The 17,743-nt window shown below is 33.9% G+C and overlaps 2 protein-coding genes across 2 annotated transcripts; both read right to left on the bottom strand.

The window, feature by feature from the left end:
- Positions 1-2,630: 2,630 nt before the first annotated feature.
- Positions 2,631-8,670, bottom strand: LOC7463099 (uncharacterized). The gene is made up of 12 exons (XM_006374492.3): positions 8,278-8,670; positions 8,050-8,178; positions 7,424-7,618; positions 7,142-7,189; positions 6,942-7,070; positions 5,848-5,972; positions 5,014-5,124; positions 4,643-4,751; positions 4,260-4,378; positions 3,733-3,886; positions 3,002-3,146; positions 2,631-2,925 (listed from the first exon to the last, which is right to left on the bottom strand). Exons 1-12 carry the CDS (start codon positions 8,392-8,394, stop codon positions 2,861-2,863), a joined length of 1,446 nt encoding a protein of 481 aa, XP_006374554.1. The 5' UTR covers positions 8,395-8,670; the 3' UTR covers positions 2,631-2,860.
- A 1,549-nt stretch (positions 8,671-10,219) lies between these two features.
- Positions 10,220-15,972, bottom strand: LOC7454687 (26S proteasome non-ATPase regulatory subunit 6 homolog). The gene is made up of 8 exons (XM_024586860.2): positions 15,728-15,972; positions 15,525-15,639; positions 11,857-11,947; positions 11,614-11,759; positions 11,288-11,507; positions 11,091-11,199; positions 10,704-10,872; positions 10,220-10,612 (listed from the first exon to the last, which is right to left on the bottom strand). Exons 1-8 carry the CDS (start codon positions 15,861-15,863, stop codon positions 10,438-10,440), a joined length of 1,161 nt encoding a protein of 386 aa, XP_024442628.1. The 5' UTR covers positions 15,864-15,972; the 3' UTR covers positions 10,220-10,437.
- Positions 15,973-17,743: the final 1,771 nt, after the last annotated feature.

Genomic DNA, 17,743 nt, shown 5'->3' with positions numbered 1-17,743 from the left:
GCATGCGCTTAACATGATCCAGGAGTTCGGGTCAATTTAGAAAAATAAAAAAAAATTATATTTAAAATTTTAAAATTTCATATAAAAAAGTTTTGAAATAATACATATAAATATAAGTTATAAAAAAATAAATATGAGGTATGAAGTATAATATAGTATAATTATCTCACATTCAAAAACTTAAAAAACAATTCATATAGATATAATATAAAAAAAATCTGAACTTTCAAAACTTAAAAAATAATCCATATAAACATAGATTATAAAAAAAATTATGTCATTTAAAAAATATAAATTGACCATGTTAACCTGGGTTAATTTATTTGATCCATGATTTTTAATTTATCTCGTGTAAAGCCGAGTTAGATTATATTTAAAAATTATGGAATAGAGAATTTGAAAACACTGTGCCCTGTGAAGCCCAGATTTATTGAATATGAAGCCTGTAATATTGTGGTTGGGAACCACACATACACATAATATCACATTAAATAGAAAGAAATAACCACACAACACAGTGAATTCCAAGTACACTCAATCCTCGTAACACACAATAACTCATAAGAGGATACAATTTGAAACAGTAAAGAGAATCACATGTATATAGGGAACATGTCTTGTCCTTAATGGGTAAGGGATTTGTCACAAATCCTAATCCTACAAGGTTTCCATTCCTACCCACAGCCAATCCTAAGCCAAATAATAATTATATCAAGTCCTTCTACAATTATAATTAAAATTCACATCATATCATATCATAACAAATCTCCACTTTGACTAAAATTCTTTTAATATCCAAAACTCTCCAGCTTTTCCACCAAGCCCTTTACAACAAAGTCATGTTGTTGATGGTTATAGAAAGCAAGTACAAACAACTTTTGAGTTTGTTAAATGGAAGTGACATAATTGTGTTTGAAAACGCGGTTCTACCCGTGTTTTTAAAAAATTAAATTTATTTAATTAAATTTTTTGTATGTTTTGGATCGTTTTGATGTGCTGATCTTAAAAATAATTTTAAAAAAATTAAAAAATATTATTTTAATGTATTTCAGCACGAAAAACACTTTAAAAATCAACCGCAATCACATTACTAAACATGCACTTTTATATCAATGTATTAGATGGATTATTCCAGTACCGATTCTCTTCACAATAATATCACCCAAATTAACACTATCATGAATAAAATGACACTTGATATCAATGTGCTTCATCCTTTCAAGAAACATATGATCCCTAACCAAATAGTTTATTTGATTGCTTCAATCACTGCTAAGTACTTTGCCTCCATGGTAGACATCCAATATATTAGAATATAGAACATAAGACATGTATTCCATATCCTCATCTGATTACATATAGTAGATGACATGCAACTTGAAATGAGCAGCAAAGAGAGTACCAACAGGTTTAGCATTCTACATGCTAAAATGTTCATATGCCCTTTTAGTGTTTTTTTTTTAGTTAAGTACAAACATCATCTAGATTCATCTTTTTTGTTAACCATCCTCGTAATCATCCAATTCTTTATGTAGAATGCAATCTTGACATCAAGTTTTTCTAACTCTAAGTGTCAAATAGCAACAATAGACTCCCAAATTAGAGTAATCAAGAGGGCTACCAAACCATACCTTATCAAGAGTTTAGCAATAGGAGAGGGAGACTGAAATTCTTAGCCATGGCTTCCCAGACTGATAAATAAATAACAACGCCGTTAACAGTAATAGGCATAAAATCTTGCTGGCTGCTGGCCTGCTCAGATCTGCTATGTCAACTTGCTCATATTTGGTGTTTAGCCACTAAAACATGTGCGATTCGGGGCTTTTTTCGACAGTCAATTGAAATGTTCGGGACTAGTCCAGAATTATCTATGGACACAAGATCGAGGTAATCTAAATAATTATCACTGGATCAACCCCAAGAATAAATAGAATGGTTTACTGGTTAATTCCCAAAGCCAGTGATCCATACATAATTTCCTTATCATGCTCTGAACTCTCTCCTACCGTAGTTTTATAACATCAATCTACTTTTTCTTTCATGTCTCCCTGAATCAGTGGATATGAACCGTAGATTTTACTCTCCAGTTAAGAGCAGTTTAGGATGAAAGTAGAAGAGACTTCTCATGTTGGCATTGTTTCATTAAGTGGTTTCCTCTTGAAAGAGTTGTAATGGGAATCAGGGGATTTGAAGAAATACTTTCACATCCAGCTCAAAGATTTCTTGATTCAGTTTCAGGTTTTTCAATTAGGTGTGAAGAAGTTTTGGATGGAGTTTGAGAGATAATTTTGGGGAAATTTTGAGAATCTTGTCAAGAAAAAATCAACAAGGAATCTACAAACTAAAAGGATAGAGGAAGTTGAAATACTCTGCTGTTAGGGGGGGAAATCAAATTGAACCAGTCATGAACTTGCTATGAACAGTTACCATGACATGAGGCAACCATTCATACATTCGGTACCAATCCCAGCATTTGTAATTCGGGATCTTTGAGCATATTTTGGAAAGAACTTGACTGAAAAGATGAAATATAACTTCAAAAAAAAAAAAAAAAAAACAAAATGAGATACAAACTGTCATGGGGGTCGCAAGTTCAACTTATGCCAAACCCAAACAACTCTAGGGATCAATGAAGCGCGGAAGAGAACTGTTGTGCACAGATAATCATTAAATATCACGTCTGACATGAAATCATTATAAAATTTCTATAAATTGTACATGGTGGAAACAAGTGCCATATAAGGACTTGTGAATAACAACTACAAAAGAACAATGGCGTGTGATAAGCAATCAGAAAACCTAACCATTCATTGTCAATGAACTCATATGGATGCAAATGCTTAATTCATCAATAGCCAAGTCACTCACTTTGAAGTAATCTCCTGAAAAAACGTTGTTTGCGATGCTTAGTCTTGAGATCTGTATCTGAAATGATAAAATGAAGGATGAATAACTTCTGTTATATGGTGTTTATGAATTCAGCTGCGATTTAGAAAGTCACCTTTTAATCTTCCAGCAAGATACAATGCTTCTTCTGCAATGGGTCTCCATTGTTCTGCACACGAGTAGTTGATACCAAGACCCACACTAAGACCTCTCAAAAGATGCACTGTGCGAAGAACAGAAAATAGTTCCTCTGGGAAAGCCTGCATATCCAAAACACAGAATCTTATGATGAATAAAAATTGCAGTAGCATGATTGTCCTTGTTCATTTTCTTGCTCAAGTTCCCAAGCAAGGTTATCGAACTCAATCCTTATCTTTTTCTAATTTCCCAAGATTGGTTATAAGACACAGAGAACACATCCAGCAATGAAGCAGAATCACCAATTTCACGGGTTCAAATTAAATTCAGCTTGTTTACAGCCTAATTCCTTTCCTCAGGTGGTTCAATAAAATACTGAACGACCAAAGGGGCCATGTGACTGGTTCACTGGTCCAGACCACCCTGGAAACCGAATGATAACTACAGTTCCAGGTTCAATCGCACTCTTCAAGTTCATGATGCTAATTAACACTTTATGTTGTTCATTACTGGAACAACAGCACCAGACACCATATTGCTAAGAAACAACTGACAATCAAATGGAACAAAAAAACCTTGAGAAACAACGAGGAAATGAAACTGACAGTAGTTTTTTATTCTGTTCTCCAGTGGAAAATTTGGATACCATCCAACTACCAGCACGGCACTGCATAGATTAATTCATCTTCTATTATAACTACCACTTACCTCAACAGAGACCTTTTTGATGGAAGAATCCTCTGCGAAAGGTTGCAACATTGCCACTCCAGGTGGCAGTTTTGTGTCAAACATTGTTTCTGCCAACCTAAACAATTCCTGCAGTTCATTCTCGCATTTGCTTGAGGTATCTATGCCGAGGTCCCTAGAACAGGATAAACAACAAAATATGAACAAAATATACATAGCAGTACAAGAATTTACTATGGTTGAAACATAAAATCAATCCAAAGGTATTTGCTAAACTTTTTAATTGTATCCTAGATCGTGTGAACTGAATTGATCGCAAAATGAACTTCTAAAATGCTACCAACAATGGACGAATGAAATATAGAAAACAACTAGGCAAGCATTAGAATCACCAAATAATATCCCCTGCTCATCATCAGTCCTTTAGAACCCATTACTAATCCATATACTAATATGCACCCAGTAGCACATCAATTCTGGCCCTAGTTTCTCCTCTTATCTTGGAAAATAATTGATAATTTTCGAATAGATGGTAATTACAAGCATACCTGTAGCTTTCTGCTGCTCTGATTGGGTCACAATCAGCAATAGCAAGTACCAAATTTGCATATCCAAGCCTCAACTTATCCGGGAGATCCTTCACCTGCCCGTAGTCTAGCAAGGCAACCTAACTTGAGGTGAAAGTGGCATACCAATAAGGTTCAGAGCTGAACATTAAATTCACAGAAATCAATTATTTTACAGATAGTCTACATCTTGTTTAGATCATTTCATGAACAACTTTAGGTAACTACTGGAAAGAGAACTATAAGCACCATTACAACCAATTAATAGCATACCAATCAATAGCATATAATATAAAAGATCGCACACCAAAATTCAAGGAATATAAAGCAGAGCACAAAGAAACAAAAGCTAGTTGCCTACTTGCCTTGGAACCTTTACAAATCAATATATTTCCTGGATGGGGATCTGCGTGGAAGAAACCACTCTTCAGTATCATTTGTCCATATGCTAGTGTCAAACTTTTAAGTATGTTCCTGCACTTACAAAAATTTTAAAAGGTGTGTCATGCTTTTCTTATTTGTTAGGGGAAGACTGCAATTTATGAAATTGTAAAGCGACAAAAAAAAATACACATTGATTTGTTAGGAAGTACAATGACAAATTGTGTACCAACAAAATGATTTCAAGAAAGCTTAAGTCATAATTTCAGGCGAGAAGCCCCTTTAAAAGAAAAACCAGAAACAAAAAATTTGTGCAGAAGGACTCCATACTCTCTGGGATGATCTAGGGGCTTACTGCTTTGCTGCCGCTGCAATCTTACCACCAGGATTAATTCCTCTTTTGGCTATTTCATCACCAAGATTCAAAATCGGGGTCCCATCAATGTATTCCATCATTAAGGCCCTCCTGCATAAATAGAAAGACATTGATCACTGAAAGGTTCCTGCCTGATGTTATATGAGCAATGAAATAGAGCAAAAAAGTAACAAACAAACACCACAAAACAAGCAGCCTGACAATTTTCAGTGTTTAGGGCAAAAAGAGGAGGTACAGCATATGAATGAAGGTACAGCATATGATCGAGTAAAGTGGAGTAACTATTTGAATGGCCCCAAGCATGAACCACAAAGATCATTAGATTAGTGTCGTTGCTAATTGGGTCAATCTACAGAGAGATTGTCATCCAATCAGTAAAAATGTGATCACTGTAATTTCTTCTCATCACATGAAGCGGTCCCACAACTTATGTGGTATCTAACTTTGACACCATAAGTCTATTCTCCTTGTTCATTGTGTTCAATCTCATTTTCACTACTCCGACTACAGCATGACAATTTATCTATGTTCCTAGTATCTCTGACCCACCAGGATATTGCTCTCAGTTTGGGACCTTTGACTAAACCACCAGTTCCATCCCTTAAATGAAAAAATAAGTAGGAGGGAATTCTGCAACTGCTACAAGAAGAGCACATTTAAATAGTTTGTGTGTCCAAAATAAAACTGTTTACAATGTAGCCAATATAAATGAAATAGAAAGAATGCATCTCACTGCTTTAATTTTTTTATGCAACTTGACACGGGGTAACCAATGAAGCAAAGCACCTCATAAATTTTGTAGGACAGACATACCTGCTGACCATATCCTTCAGCACTCGTGGCACTATAACCGGACTTGCTTTATTATTCTCGTACAGAAATTGCCGGATTCTTTCCATAGCATTAGCCTCCCTCTTGAAATCAAATTCATATCCAATCTTGAATGGGATAGATGAACAAAGAAATATTACTGGGAGTATTTTATTAGAATTGTAGCCATGCAGAAAGAATCTAAATATTTAAGCACTTCACAGTTTCTGGAGTAAATTCCATCAGCACAAGGTTTAAATCGTATAACTGCAGAGGCAGCCACAAACCTCGGTTTATGAAAGTCAAACAAACAAATAAAGAAACAACATTTAACTTAAAAATGTTAAGAAGCAAGAAAAACCAACAGTCTCTTGGTTAAAATACAAACCCACAATTCACAAAATAAAAATGAAACATAATTCATTTCAAAATTTGAAAGTAATCTGCTTGTTCTTAAAGGTAAAATAATTATATTGTTACCAACTCTTCAAAGAAAGACTCGAAAAAAAATCTTCAAAGCAAGAAAAAAAATTTGCAAAGGCCCAACCAAAACAGGAAAAATCAGATGACTCATTAAAAATGAAAGATTTTATCGGCATTACAAACTTTAAATACCATTTCAGCAAGCTATGAAGAACAGTGAAGATGATTAGTTGACTGAGTCAAAAGATTAAGATAGCTGTAAAATGAGCAGATTTTGATATGGACTTGATCAACTACGGTGATTCTTTGTTTTGGAAGAATGTAGATAGTGAAGAATTAGATAAAACACACAAAATATGAATTTGAGAAACTCCATCTCCTTGGGCTTAATAGTCTGATATTACTTGTTCACAAAATGTTGATTAAGATAACTAATGCTTAGTGGTTGAAGAATAAACATTTCACTCTAATTTGCTAGATACTTGATCTGTTATACAATATGTTTCATTGACAGTGATGGGCATTTTTCTCGTGCTACTAGTAGTAATCCAGAATCTTAACTTGGAATCCAAAACTTCAACTTTACCAATTGAAACAATATCTAACCATAAAAAACAGAAAGGTAAGAGTACTACCATAATCTACAAGAATTGTAATACAAAAATAATGGGCACCTGTTTCTCCATTTCCTTTGTCACAGAGTACAGATCAAATTTGATATCTGTCTTTTGCATGTATAAAGCAAACGCTTGAAGGTTATAGATGTCTGTCATCATCAGATCCTGAACTCCAGGATGTTGGACCTATAATACACTTGAAGTTATAATCTTGCAGGCATTACAGAGATTAGAAGTTAGCATCCAAGAATCCATACCTTGACAACAATATCACTCTTGCCACCTTTCAATCTTGCCCGATGAACCTAATTTGGCAGGGAAAACATGTCAGATACACATGATACAGTAAGCTGCCATCCATTCTGAAGTAACCAACTCTTCAACTTCAAAACCACAGTTGAAGCTCAAAAGCAACTTATATCCCAATGTTTATTAACAGCAACTTCAAGATTCCAGGTAATGCCTTGATGAATAAAAAATGAGTAGCATGAAACATCTACACTTCTAGCCAGGCAGAGATTTTATATGAAATGCATTACCTGTGCAATTGAAGCAGAACCAAGAGGTTCCACATCAAATCTTTCAAAAATGTCCTCAATGCTTCGACCTAACTCTTTCTCCAGCACAAGCTTAACAGTATCAAATGGAGTAGCCGGAGCTCTATCACACAAAGTTACAAGCCTTCTCACCCATGCTGCTGGAGCCAAGTCAGGCTTCCCAATGACTTGGGCAACCTAATTCAAGTCCAGTAAATTAATTTGAAAAGGCTTATAGTAAAGAGCAGCTTTGTCAAACCAAAACAGCATAAAACATCATTAACACCCAATAATCAAAATGGACTACAAAAATAAACCAAAAAGAAAAAGGCTTACTAACAAGGAAAAGATAAAGAAGAACATAACGGATTGATTCAAACAGTTCCTAAACCAATTTCTACAGCAGAAAAACGAACCTATCAAACCCCTGATCCAAAAATAACAAAACTAATAAAAAAGCAAGACAAAACATAATGAGTAGAGACAAGTGATAAGATAATTGTGTAGAAAGGAAGCAAAAAGGTCAAAAATTAATTGGAATTAGACTAATTCCAGTACATGATTCAAGTTCAAAAGGTTCACAAAAGCAAAAGAACCCTACACAGTAGAGTTACAAGAAGGAAAATTACCTTGAGAAAGAACCCACCAAGATCAGAACACATAGCATAAATCTTGTCAGCAGCAAACTCATGCTGTCTTTCCCACATTGCCTCCTGCTTTTCCACATCCTTCACCAAACTCACTCTCAGTTGAAACACCTACACAAAGCCCATCGACCAAATCCAATTAAACGTTCAGATTAACCCACTTAAATCCACATGCATGCAACAATATCAAGATAAAGACGAGAGAGGAACCTTATAGCCAGTGTAGATATCAGCAGCACGAACCCAGAACTGAAAAGAGCGTTGCCATGGTCTAAACTGAGTAGAGAGCTTATCTTGAATGTCTTTAAAATCTATAAGAGGAGGCATAGTGGCATGGAGCAACAACAATATCTTTCAATTTTACTGTCTGAGTGGAAAAAAAGGCAGATTCCTGAGTCTGAGTTTTCCCGGGTTAAGTGGTTACAAGAATGGATGTGATACTAAGCTATTAGAGAACGTGACGTGTATTTAAGGTTGTAGCTGAGGAACCAAAGAGTGATGGTGCAGAGAGACAGAGAGAGAAGGAGGTGATTTAACGGAAGGAACGTTCTATGACTACGCTTGTGAATTGTGTTGTCTTTCGTGTGGGGGATATGGAAAAGAAAAAAGACAACTGTATCTTTGTTATTATTGGCGACTCTGGGTAATATTTTTGTTGGGTTTGATTATTTAGATTTTGTTCCTAACTTGCAATTAATAGTTAAATTTTAAATAAGATTTGATTTTTAAAAATAATATAAAAATAAATAAGAGGTGAATTATGAATAAAAAATTAATATTTAAACTAGTTTTTTTAAAATATTTATCCCCTTATCTCTATTTTCAAGAAAATAAAATAAAGATGAAGAGGTTAATATAAAAACTAAAATGAATTTAATTCAATTCAATTCAATCTCTTTTAAATACATGAATTCAAATTATTTATCATTTGGTTCCAAACATGATATAATAAATTCATAAAATTAAAAATTAAAATAAATGTTTTTAACCACTAAACTAACAAGAGCATACACAACCAAGCTTCTTATTTTTTAGTTAAATTTTAGCTTAAAAAATCATTTTAATTAACTCTCTAAGAAATGTAATCACATCCATGCTTTTCAAAACAAAAGGACTGAAATTTTGGTTATAAATTAAAAGCAAAGTTGCTCCTACAGCAGCACGTCTAGCAAGCAAAGTCACTTCTCTGTCTTTTTAAGTTTTTAGATGTCTCCCCGAAAAATTAGTTATTCGTTTTCTAATTGTTTCTGTCCGCTGTACAATATTAGTTTTTTTTTTTTTTTAGTTTAATGTGGGTGTTCGAGCCAGCTTGCGTGTACCTTAACTAATTCTTCGGGCTCTGAAATTAACAATCATGTAAGCCTTCAGTGGTCATCATATGAACAACCACAGAGCTCGAACCTAAGACCAGAAAAAAAAAATATTAGCACTTGATGATGCCTGTAATGCCCTTTTGCTATGCTGATAGCCTGTTACAATCCACGCCATGGTGATACGTACATTTTTATACATATGCTCGGGGACCATTGTCCTTCGGAGAGCTATCCGAATATACAGCAGACGACATGCTCGTCCTAAATGGACCATGAACTCCCTAGTATTTGTGGCCATCAATTGATTTGGTTAGAAAAGGTATCCTCGTCTCGTTCCATTCCAAGAGATCGAAAGCCAAAGCTTACATCCATAATGGAGAAGTGGAGACCAGTCGGAACATCGTAAAACATGAAGCTTCATGTTTGAAAGTGCTCTAACCACTTTCTTTATTGAGCGAGCAGCGACAGAGGATCGACAATTACCGTCTAACCCTTCCAAAACCAATGCATGCTGGTGAAGTTGAGTGATGAGTGTTCTTAAAGAAACATATCTCCCTCCCGACACTCATCCTTTTGCAAGCAATAAGAAGCTTGATTTAGCCTCAAGTTTAGGTCCATACGCCAAAGAAAACTGTTTAGTCGACGAGTAGAACACAAAAACAGGAGCAGCCTAGTTAATTCATGTGTCTTCATCGATGGAATCATGTTCCATTGACAATGACCATCAACTTTCATGCCAAGCTACTTATAGGCCCACTTTGGAAAAAGATTCGCTGGTATTCATTATTAGAGGAGGCGGCAGCTCAGGCCGCTTGGATTGATAACTCCGACGGTCAAAATAAGCATCTGAAAAGGAATTCAATTCAGAAAATAAAAACTGACACCCGTGATCATGCTCAGATTCTTAACAATACCTGGGCAAATAAACAAATAAGGAGCATTTTAACTAGTATCACATTGATCAAATGATGAAAAAAAAAATCAACATGCTCCATCTTTCTCTGGGATTCTCAAGTTTCAGAATCATTTCTGAATCACAACAAAATGTCTACCTACTTCAAAGATCAATCACGCGAGACAGCTTCTGGATCCGGTTCAATAAGAAGTCTCCTTGCTTGATAGTTGCTTGGTAGAGAGCGTTCTTCGCATCAGGGCGGTTGGTTTCAAGAACACCTGCAACCTTATCAATCTTGCAGTGAAGCTTCCCTGCTGCAATGAAACGTGATAGTTCCCTGCAGGCACAGAAAAGTTTAATTCAATACAAACTTCCATGTAACACAACTGGAAAACTCTAGTTAAGGAGCATGAAATTCAGCCACTCACAGATCAATAAAATCCACTGTCACCCCGAAAGCCTTAGCCATTGCTTCAATGGTAACACTCTTGTAGGATTCCAAGAACTGGGAATAGACAACAGTTCTGACCTCCCTCATGTAATATCGGAAGTGTGGATGCAAATAACGGTCCAGTTTAATTTGCTCGGTCAGGCCAGCTGCAAATAAAATTGAAGAAAAAGGAATAAAACTGTTTCCATTACCAAGGGACAGACTGTTTCCATTACCAGGGTACACTCTTACCTCATATGACATAATGGGGGGGGAAAGGCTACATGATAGACATACTTATTTGCAGAGGGAGTGACAGTGACAGAAACAAGAAATGTGTAAAATATATTCATACATGTTGTGATGCATGCGGATATCTACTTACCAAATGCTGAGAAAAATGATTTATATTGACAATCATACAATGAGTTCAAAAACTCTGAAAGATATGGGATTTTCCCAATCACTGTCAAGATCTCAGGAGCATCTACCACCTGCCAAAATTCAAATAGAATTAGAAACACTGAGGCATAATCAGATAGGAAATTATACGACAGAAAACCAAATCATAACCATAGATACCTTTTGCTTCAAAGAAACTCTATCCAGTGATATGATGCTTGTAAGGACAGTATAAAATATGAAGGTATCATATGGGAAAAGTTCATATGTAGTGAAGGTTGAGATAGAATCTAAAAATAAGTCAGCTGCCTTCTTGAAATTTCGAGAGGACATGCAATACAAGCCTTCATAAACCTTTAAGCGGTTCTTCCTTTCCCAGTCACCTCCCTCTTCAAACAAGCTGCCATTAAAACACAAGCACTTGTAAATGAAAAACACATCTTCAATGATTTTGAGAAAGCAGAATCAGTGCAAAATGCAATTAAAGAATTTATGTCTGTACTTACTTCTTTGCTTTGTCAATGCTCTTGGAAATGAGATCAAAATCCATGTAGAAAAATGCAAGCTGTAAAGTATAGAACACCAAGTCCATCCTTTGCCCAACGGCAACTGTTTTGCCTTCTGTCACCTTGAGTTGTTCCAATGCTTTCTCCTGGTTCAAAGGGGGATAGTGTGTGAGTAAGATATCACCAAAAAGGAAATATATGAAGCAAACAACCATTACAATATCATAAGTAACCATTAATCACCTTGTCACCAATCCGAATGTAGAACAAGGATTTAGCTAAATGAGCTTCTCGAACTTCACTTTCACCTAAATTTTCTTCAGCGTCAGCAATCCTATAAAACAACCAGAACTGACCATATTAGAAGAAAACCAGTAACCAAGCACTCTACACATTTCAAATCTGAATAACCTACATAAAGTAGAAGACAGTACTTGTAGTTCAACCTGACCAACTGAACCATGAGGGTGTCCCATCTTTGAGACTCTATGGCTTAGATTCTAAAGAAAAGGTCCCAAATCCTTCTGTAATAAGATCCATCACCGGCACTAAAGCAATTGATCATTTGACTAAATAAATATTTCAAAACTTTACCGTATCTAATTAACAGACAGAAGACAATAATGACCTCTTCACAAGCATCTTCTAAATCCTAACCAACACTTTAGCAGTGATGTGGGGACATTCTTCAATATTCTTGGCCTAATAATGTTTATTGCATTATTTCATCAAAAGATTTTTAGGTTTAGAGTTTAAGAAAAGTCTAAGATGCAGTTTGGTAAATCAAGCATAATTTTTAATTCAGCCATTGAATCGAGCAGAAGATTCTGGAAGCCCTGTTTTCTACCGGGAAAAAATTTCATGATGATCACAGATTGGGAAGGCAGTAAATAAAGACAATCTCGCACAGTGACTTCCAAGTCTTATTTAGATTAGGATTTTCAATTTAATTAATATATTCTAGTTAGGAATCATAATGCTAGATGGATTATGTAAGTTAAGTAAGTTTTAATTAGAAATCCTTTTCTTATAAAAGATTTTAGGTCTTAAACTAATATAAATAGGGATGTCTAGTTTATGTTGAGAACATTCAGATTCAGATTATTCATACTTTTTATAAAATATCAGAGATTTTCTCTATTCCTCTATCATGTTAGGATTGTAACCTTAGAGCTTAAGAACCCTAGTTTTTATCCACACTATGTGCCGCGTCAAGTAAGCTAATGGCTGGGAAGATTTGAAAGGCATTAAGGCGTTAAGATTTCCAAGGCTTAGCTCAAGACCCCACTACCCGTCATAATAGAATATGAAACCATAAGCTTACAAGTAGTGGAGGAGCCGTAAGCTTACAGGTAGTGGAGGAGCCCAAGGTTGTAGCTACCTTACAATCATTTTTGCCTTCATCTCTAGACTATGTTCAAATAATCAAACTCCATTACTTTTCAAATACATGTAGCATTCCATATATTTTTTCTCATCATTTCATCTGTGATAAACAGAAATATACACACACAATCAAGTTGAGTCAGCTCAAGATTAAAATAATTAAAAAAATAAAAATAAAGCTGGGAACTTACAATCTTAATCAAGTCTAAATCAAAGTAAACCTCATAAAGCATGCCTCCATTGGCTGCAGGATCTCTCACAATCATGATTCCCTTAAGAGCAACTTCAAAATCTAACACTCAAGTCTATTTTCCCCTTTCAAGTTTCTAGACATGATTTACTTGAGCAGAAAGATAAGCAAATTATGCACACTAAATCAAGTGAGTACATCCTAACCAACTTCAAACCTAATTGAATTGCACGACAAACAAATAAAATACAAAAAACAACCAACTAATCCCATCACATCATCAAGTTGCAATCCTATCTTTAGTTTCACCTCTTGGATTTTTATCCCTCAGCAAAATTGCATGCTAAAGATGCCAAATCCTTTCCAAACTCCAATGTGCACACCTATTTCATAAGCCCATCCATGATAAGCCACCCAATTCATTCAGACCAAGCTTTTGAAAACAGTACATTTACATCCCAAATGCACCCACCAAATCAAGAATAATTAACTCTTCTTCAGTTCACCAAATTAAAGTTACATTTATATTCTCCTCGACTGTGAAACACATGCTAAATTAAGAACAAACTGTAACAGGTGATAGGTGTTGTAATGAACACAAATTATACATGCATAATATAACTAGGAAAATTAAGAGAAACATATTAGAATTCAAATTCAAGTTTTCCCGTATCCATTTCTGCTCATATTCATCATTTCAGAGAAAAATACAGTTTACTTTAATCTCCACGTCCATCAACAGTCAAATTAGGGACCAAAATCTAAATTAGTTGGGAAAAAAAAGTTAAATAGTTGAGCCAAAAAACAACTATTCGTATTCATTCAATTCCCTCTGTGTTTTCGTTTAATAAAAAAAATCCACCAATTTTGAGCCAGTCTAAAATATTCAGAATTATATTTAAATTTGTCATCCCCAAGCTAGTATTTAAACCATGTCATGTTTATTCCTCGCATATACAAAGATGTATTCAGCTGCCAAACTAGTATTAGACAAAAGGGAGCGCATATGTGTTTATAAACTTGCTTCTGGTTTAAGAAATTAAGAAAGCATAACATTCCTACATTTACTTGGAAACCCCATACCAAGAGTGGAATGGAAGTTAAAAAGAAACTCTTGCAAAATAAGCATAAATCTGATTTCGCATTGTTTGAATAAATAAATTTTCCAGGAGAAACATGTATTTAATGAACTCACAGCACACAGCAGGTGACATGCTTACCTCAAAAAAAAAATTTCTAAATCCCAAACCAAAAACATTTATAAATATTTTATTTGTTTATCTGCTTGTTCATTTCATTCATTCTTTTTTTTTTTTTTTTTCATCTGGCATCCCTTGCTATGCACAATCAGGCTGAGAGCTACATCCTATGCATGTCTAAGCCTAAGTCAACCTCTTACAATAAAAGGCATACCTTCTTAATGGTTAAAGGGTCTCACGTAATCATTGATATGGCTCCCTTTAAAGCATCTTCTAAATCTCAAAATCAAGTTTATTTTCCCCTTGGTTGGGCATACATCATTTAATCACAAACTGAGATGTACAGTGCAAATATTAACATAAAACAATCAGAAGGCTTTGAACCAACAAATCCCATCACAGCAACAAGTTCCCGATATCTACAAGAGTTTATCTAACCTCTTGAATTTTCAACCCACACTCACCAAAACTCCCACATATATGCTCCGCCATTTTTGCACGCCTCTTTCATTAACCCTTTCACAACAAGCCAGCCAATCCACCCCAACCAAACTTTTAAACAACATTATTGCCTCGCAAATACAGCTATGAATCTAAAACCAATTACTTTTCTTAAGCTAGCAACTTCCAGCAACATCATGTACTCCTCAATTGTGGATGTTTCCTAAACCTAAGAACAATACTAGCTAGTGATATCAGTAGTTTGATAAGCCCCAAAAATGATTCAACAAAAAAGAAGGAAACATGAAATCAAAACAGAACATAATCATAGAACATCCATGTTACAATGCAAATTCATGTTTCCCTATACTCATTTTTACTCATATTCAAAAGCAAAACACAAAAACATACCTCACTTCGATCTCCACATCAATCAACAGTTCAATAAAGAACAAATTTTAAATAATTGATACTAATGAATAAAAAAAATAATAGTTTAGCACCACAAAAAAAAACAGTTAAGCTTGTTAAATTGGTTCCCAGATTTTTTCTATTTAATAATGAGCTCCACTGATTTCACCTTAATCCAAATAATTAAAAAAGAGCACACTAAGCTACTAGGATTCAAAATTAAAATATATTGAACCTTATAAAGCTAGAAACAGGTCCAAAAAAACAAACCCCTTAAAACTCACTTCTCATCGAGCTTCTTAAGCTCGTCTTCATTCTTAGCTCGCATCGAATCCAAAAGACTCTGATCTTTCTCCAGCAATGACTCCGCCACTAGGGTTTCATACAACGGAACCATATCTACAAAACAAAAAACAAGAAATTAAACGATTTAGGTTATATTCAGCACAGTAATTAATCACTGATCTGAGACTCGGCGAGTAATTACCGTCGGATTTGATAGTGGTCAAAACCTCCTCCTTCAAGCGGACCTTCTCGATGTCTTGGACGTCTGGGTGAGTCAAGAGGAATAGCTTGTGAGAGAGGACGAGATGCGGTTGCTGAGTTTCCCCTTGGTTTTCCATTGTGAGTTGGATCGGTTGTGAATCGGTGAGTTGGGTTTCTAGAGATTTTACACGAAAGCAAGGGTTTGTTTGAGAAAGGAGAAAGCGAGAAATAGGAAATAAAATTGAGAATTTTCCATTTGTAAAATAAAGGGGTGTGATTGGGTGCTACTTGGAGCACATTGTAACAATGGTCCTGATGGAGATACGTGGGACCATGGCTCTTTACATTTTATTTTTATTTTTGTTGAATAGAAGCATGAAATTTGTCTCGCGTGGAAAAGTTGTTATTAATTAAAGAGTTTTTTAAAAATATATTAAAATAATATTTTTTTATTTTAAAAAAAATGATATTAATATATTAAAAAATCTAAAATAAATGCTAATAATTTAAAACAAAAAAATATATATTTTAAAAACTCCCAATAAAATATTGTCAAACATTCACTCACATTACAATTACATATTATTTTTTGAAAAAAAAAAATGAAGATAGGAATGGATGCATTCAGAAGTGTTATTAAGTAGTCTAATTCTATGGTCAAATGCCGACCTAATTAAAAATCATTTGCTTCTCCGATTCTAATCCAAAATTTGATATAAAGCATACAATAAATCTTTTATTTCTATTGTATTGTATTATTTAAGTGTTTTTTTAGATACCAAGTATAAAAAGTTTGAAATAATAAAAAAAAAACAAAAAGAAGTTTTTTTATCAATTTGTTGAATTACCTTTGTACTGGCCAAGTTAATTGGTTCATGTTGGGATAATTTCTTCATGATTTAATTTTAAATTGTAATTACACAAGAAGTCGAATTAAAAGATTTCAAAGTTGATCTGTTAGGTCAGATTTAATAACAAAACCCGATAATTTTCTATAATCTAAATATTTTTTATTACATTCAAACAAAAATTAATCAGAAGCAAAGTAAATTACTATTTAGGGTTGGATTTTGAAAGGAATATGTGAAAATAATTTTTTATTGAATGTAAAATTTTAATGTTATAGTTAAAATAAAATTAATATATAAAAAAAACATTGATGTCTTAATTTAATTTGTTGAGGTGGGTTTAGGAATTTATTAATTAACAATTATTAACAAAAGAAATACTAAAAAGAAGGGGAATTTGCTACACATCTCCTTACAAAATACTATTTATTTAAATAATTTTTTTTTATGTTTTTTGGGTTTTTTTCAATTATATCCCTTAACATTAAGTTTATTGAGAATTGGACATCATTATTTTTTTTCAATTTGTTTTTTATGAATATATTCTAATCTTATGACCCGGATTGCAAGTTTGATGTGTAATAGCTCGATTTTTTTTTCTTTCAATTTTATCATTCAATATTGGGTTGATTGAGAATTAGGCTTTTTAATTTGTTTAATTTTTTTATGATATTATTCTCATTTCATGACACGGGTCATGGATTTAGCAAGTTAATTAGGTTGATTCAAGTTGTTTTTTGTGTTTTTTTTTTAATCAACTTTTTTTTTTCAATTTCATCTTTCAACACTGGGTTGATTGAGAATTTAACTTAACAATTTGTTACAATTTGCTTTCTATTGGTTTATCCTAGTCTTATAACCCGGGCCGCGAGTTTGACAGGTTAACCCGGGTTGACTTAGATCATTTTTTTATTTTTTTTTCTTTTAATTTATTTTTTTCAATTTAATTATTTAACATTAGGTTTATTGAAATTTACGGTTCATAATTTATTTTGATTTGATTTTTATAAGGTTATCATGGTATAACCCAACATAAGAATTGGTTTATTGACTCAGGTTGACCCGAATTGTCTTGATATATATAAAACAATCTCATATTGAATATTTATTTTGAGTCAGATTATATTTTTACTAATCATCTAAGTTATCTTTAGACCTGTCAAGTTGAT

Source organism: Populus trichocarpa, chromosome 15, assembly GCF_000002775.5.
Source record: "Populus trichocarpa isolate Nisqually-1 chromosome 15, P.trichocarpa_v4.1, whole genome shotgun sequence".
Taxonomy (NCBI): Eukaryota; Viridiplantae; Streptophyta; class Magnoliopsida; order Malpighiales; family Salicaceae; genus Populus; species Populus trichocarpa.
Note: the sequence above shows the minus strand (reverse complement) of the source record. Positions and strands in the feature narration are given on the sequence as shown.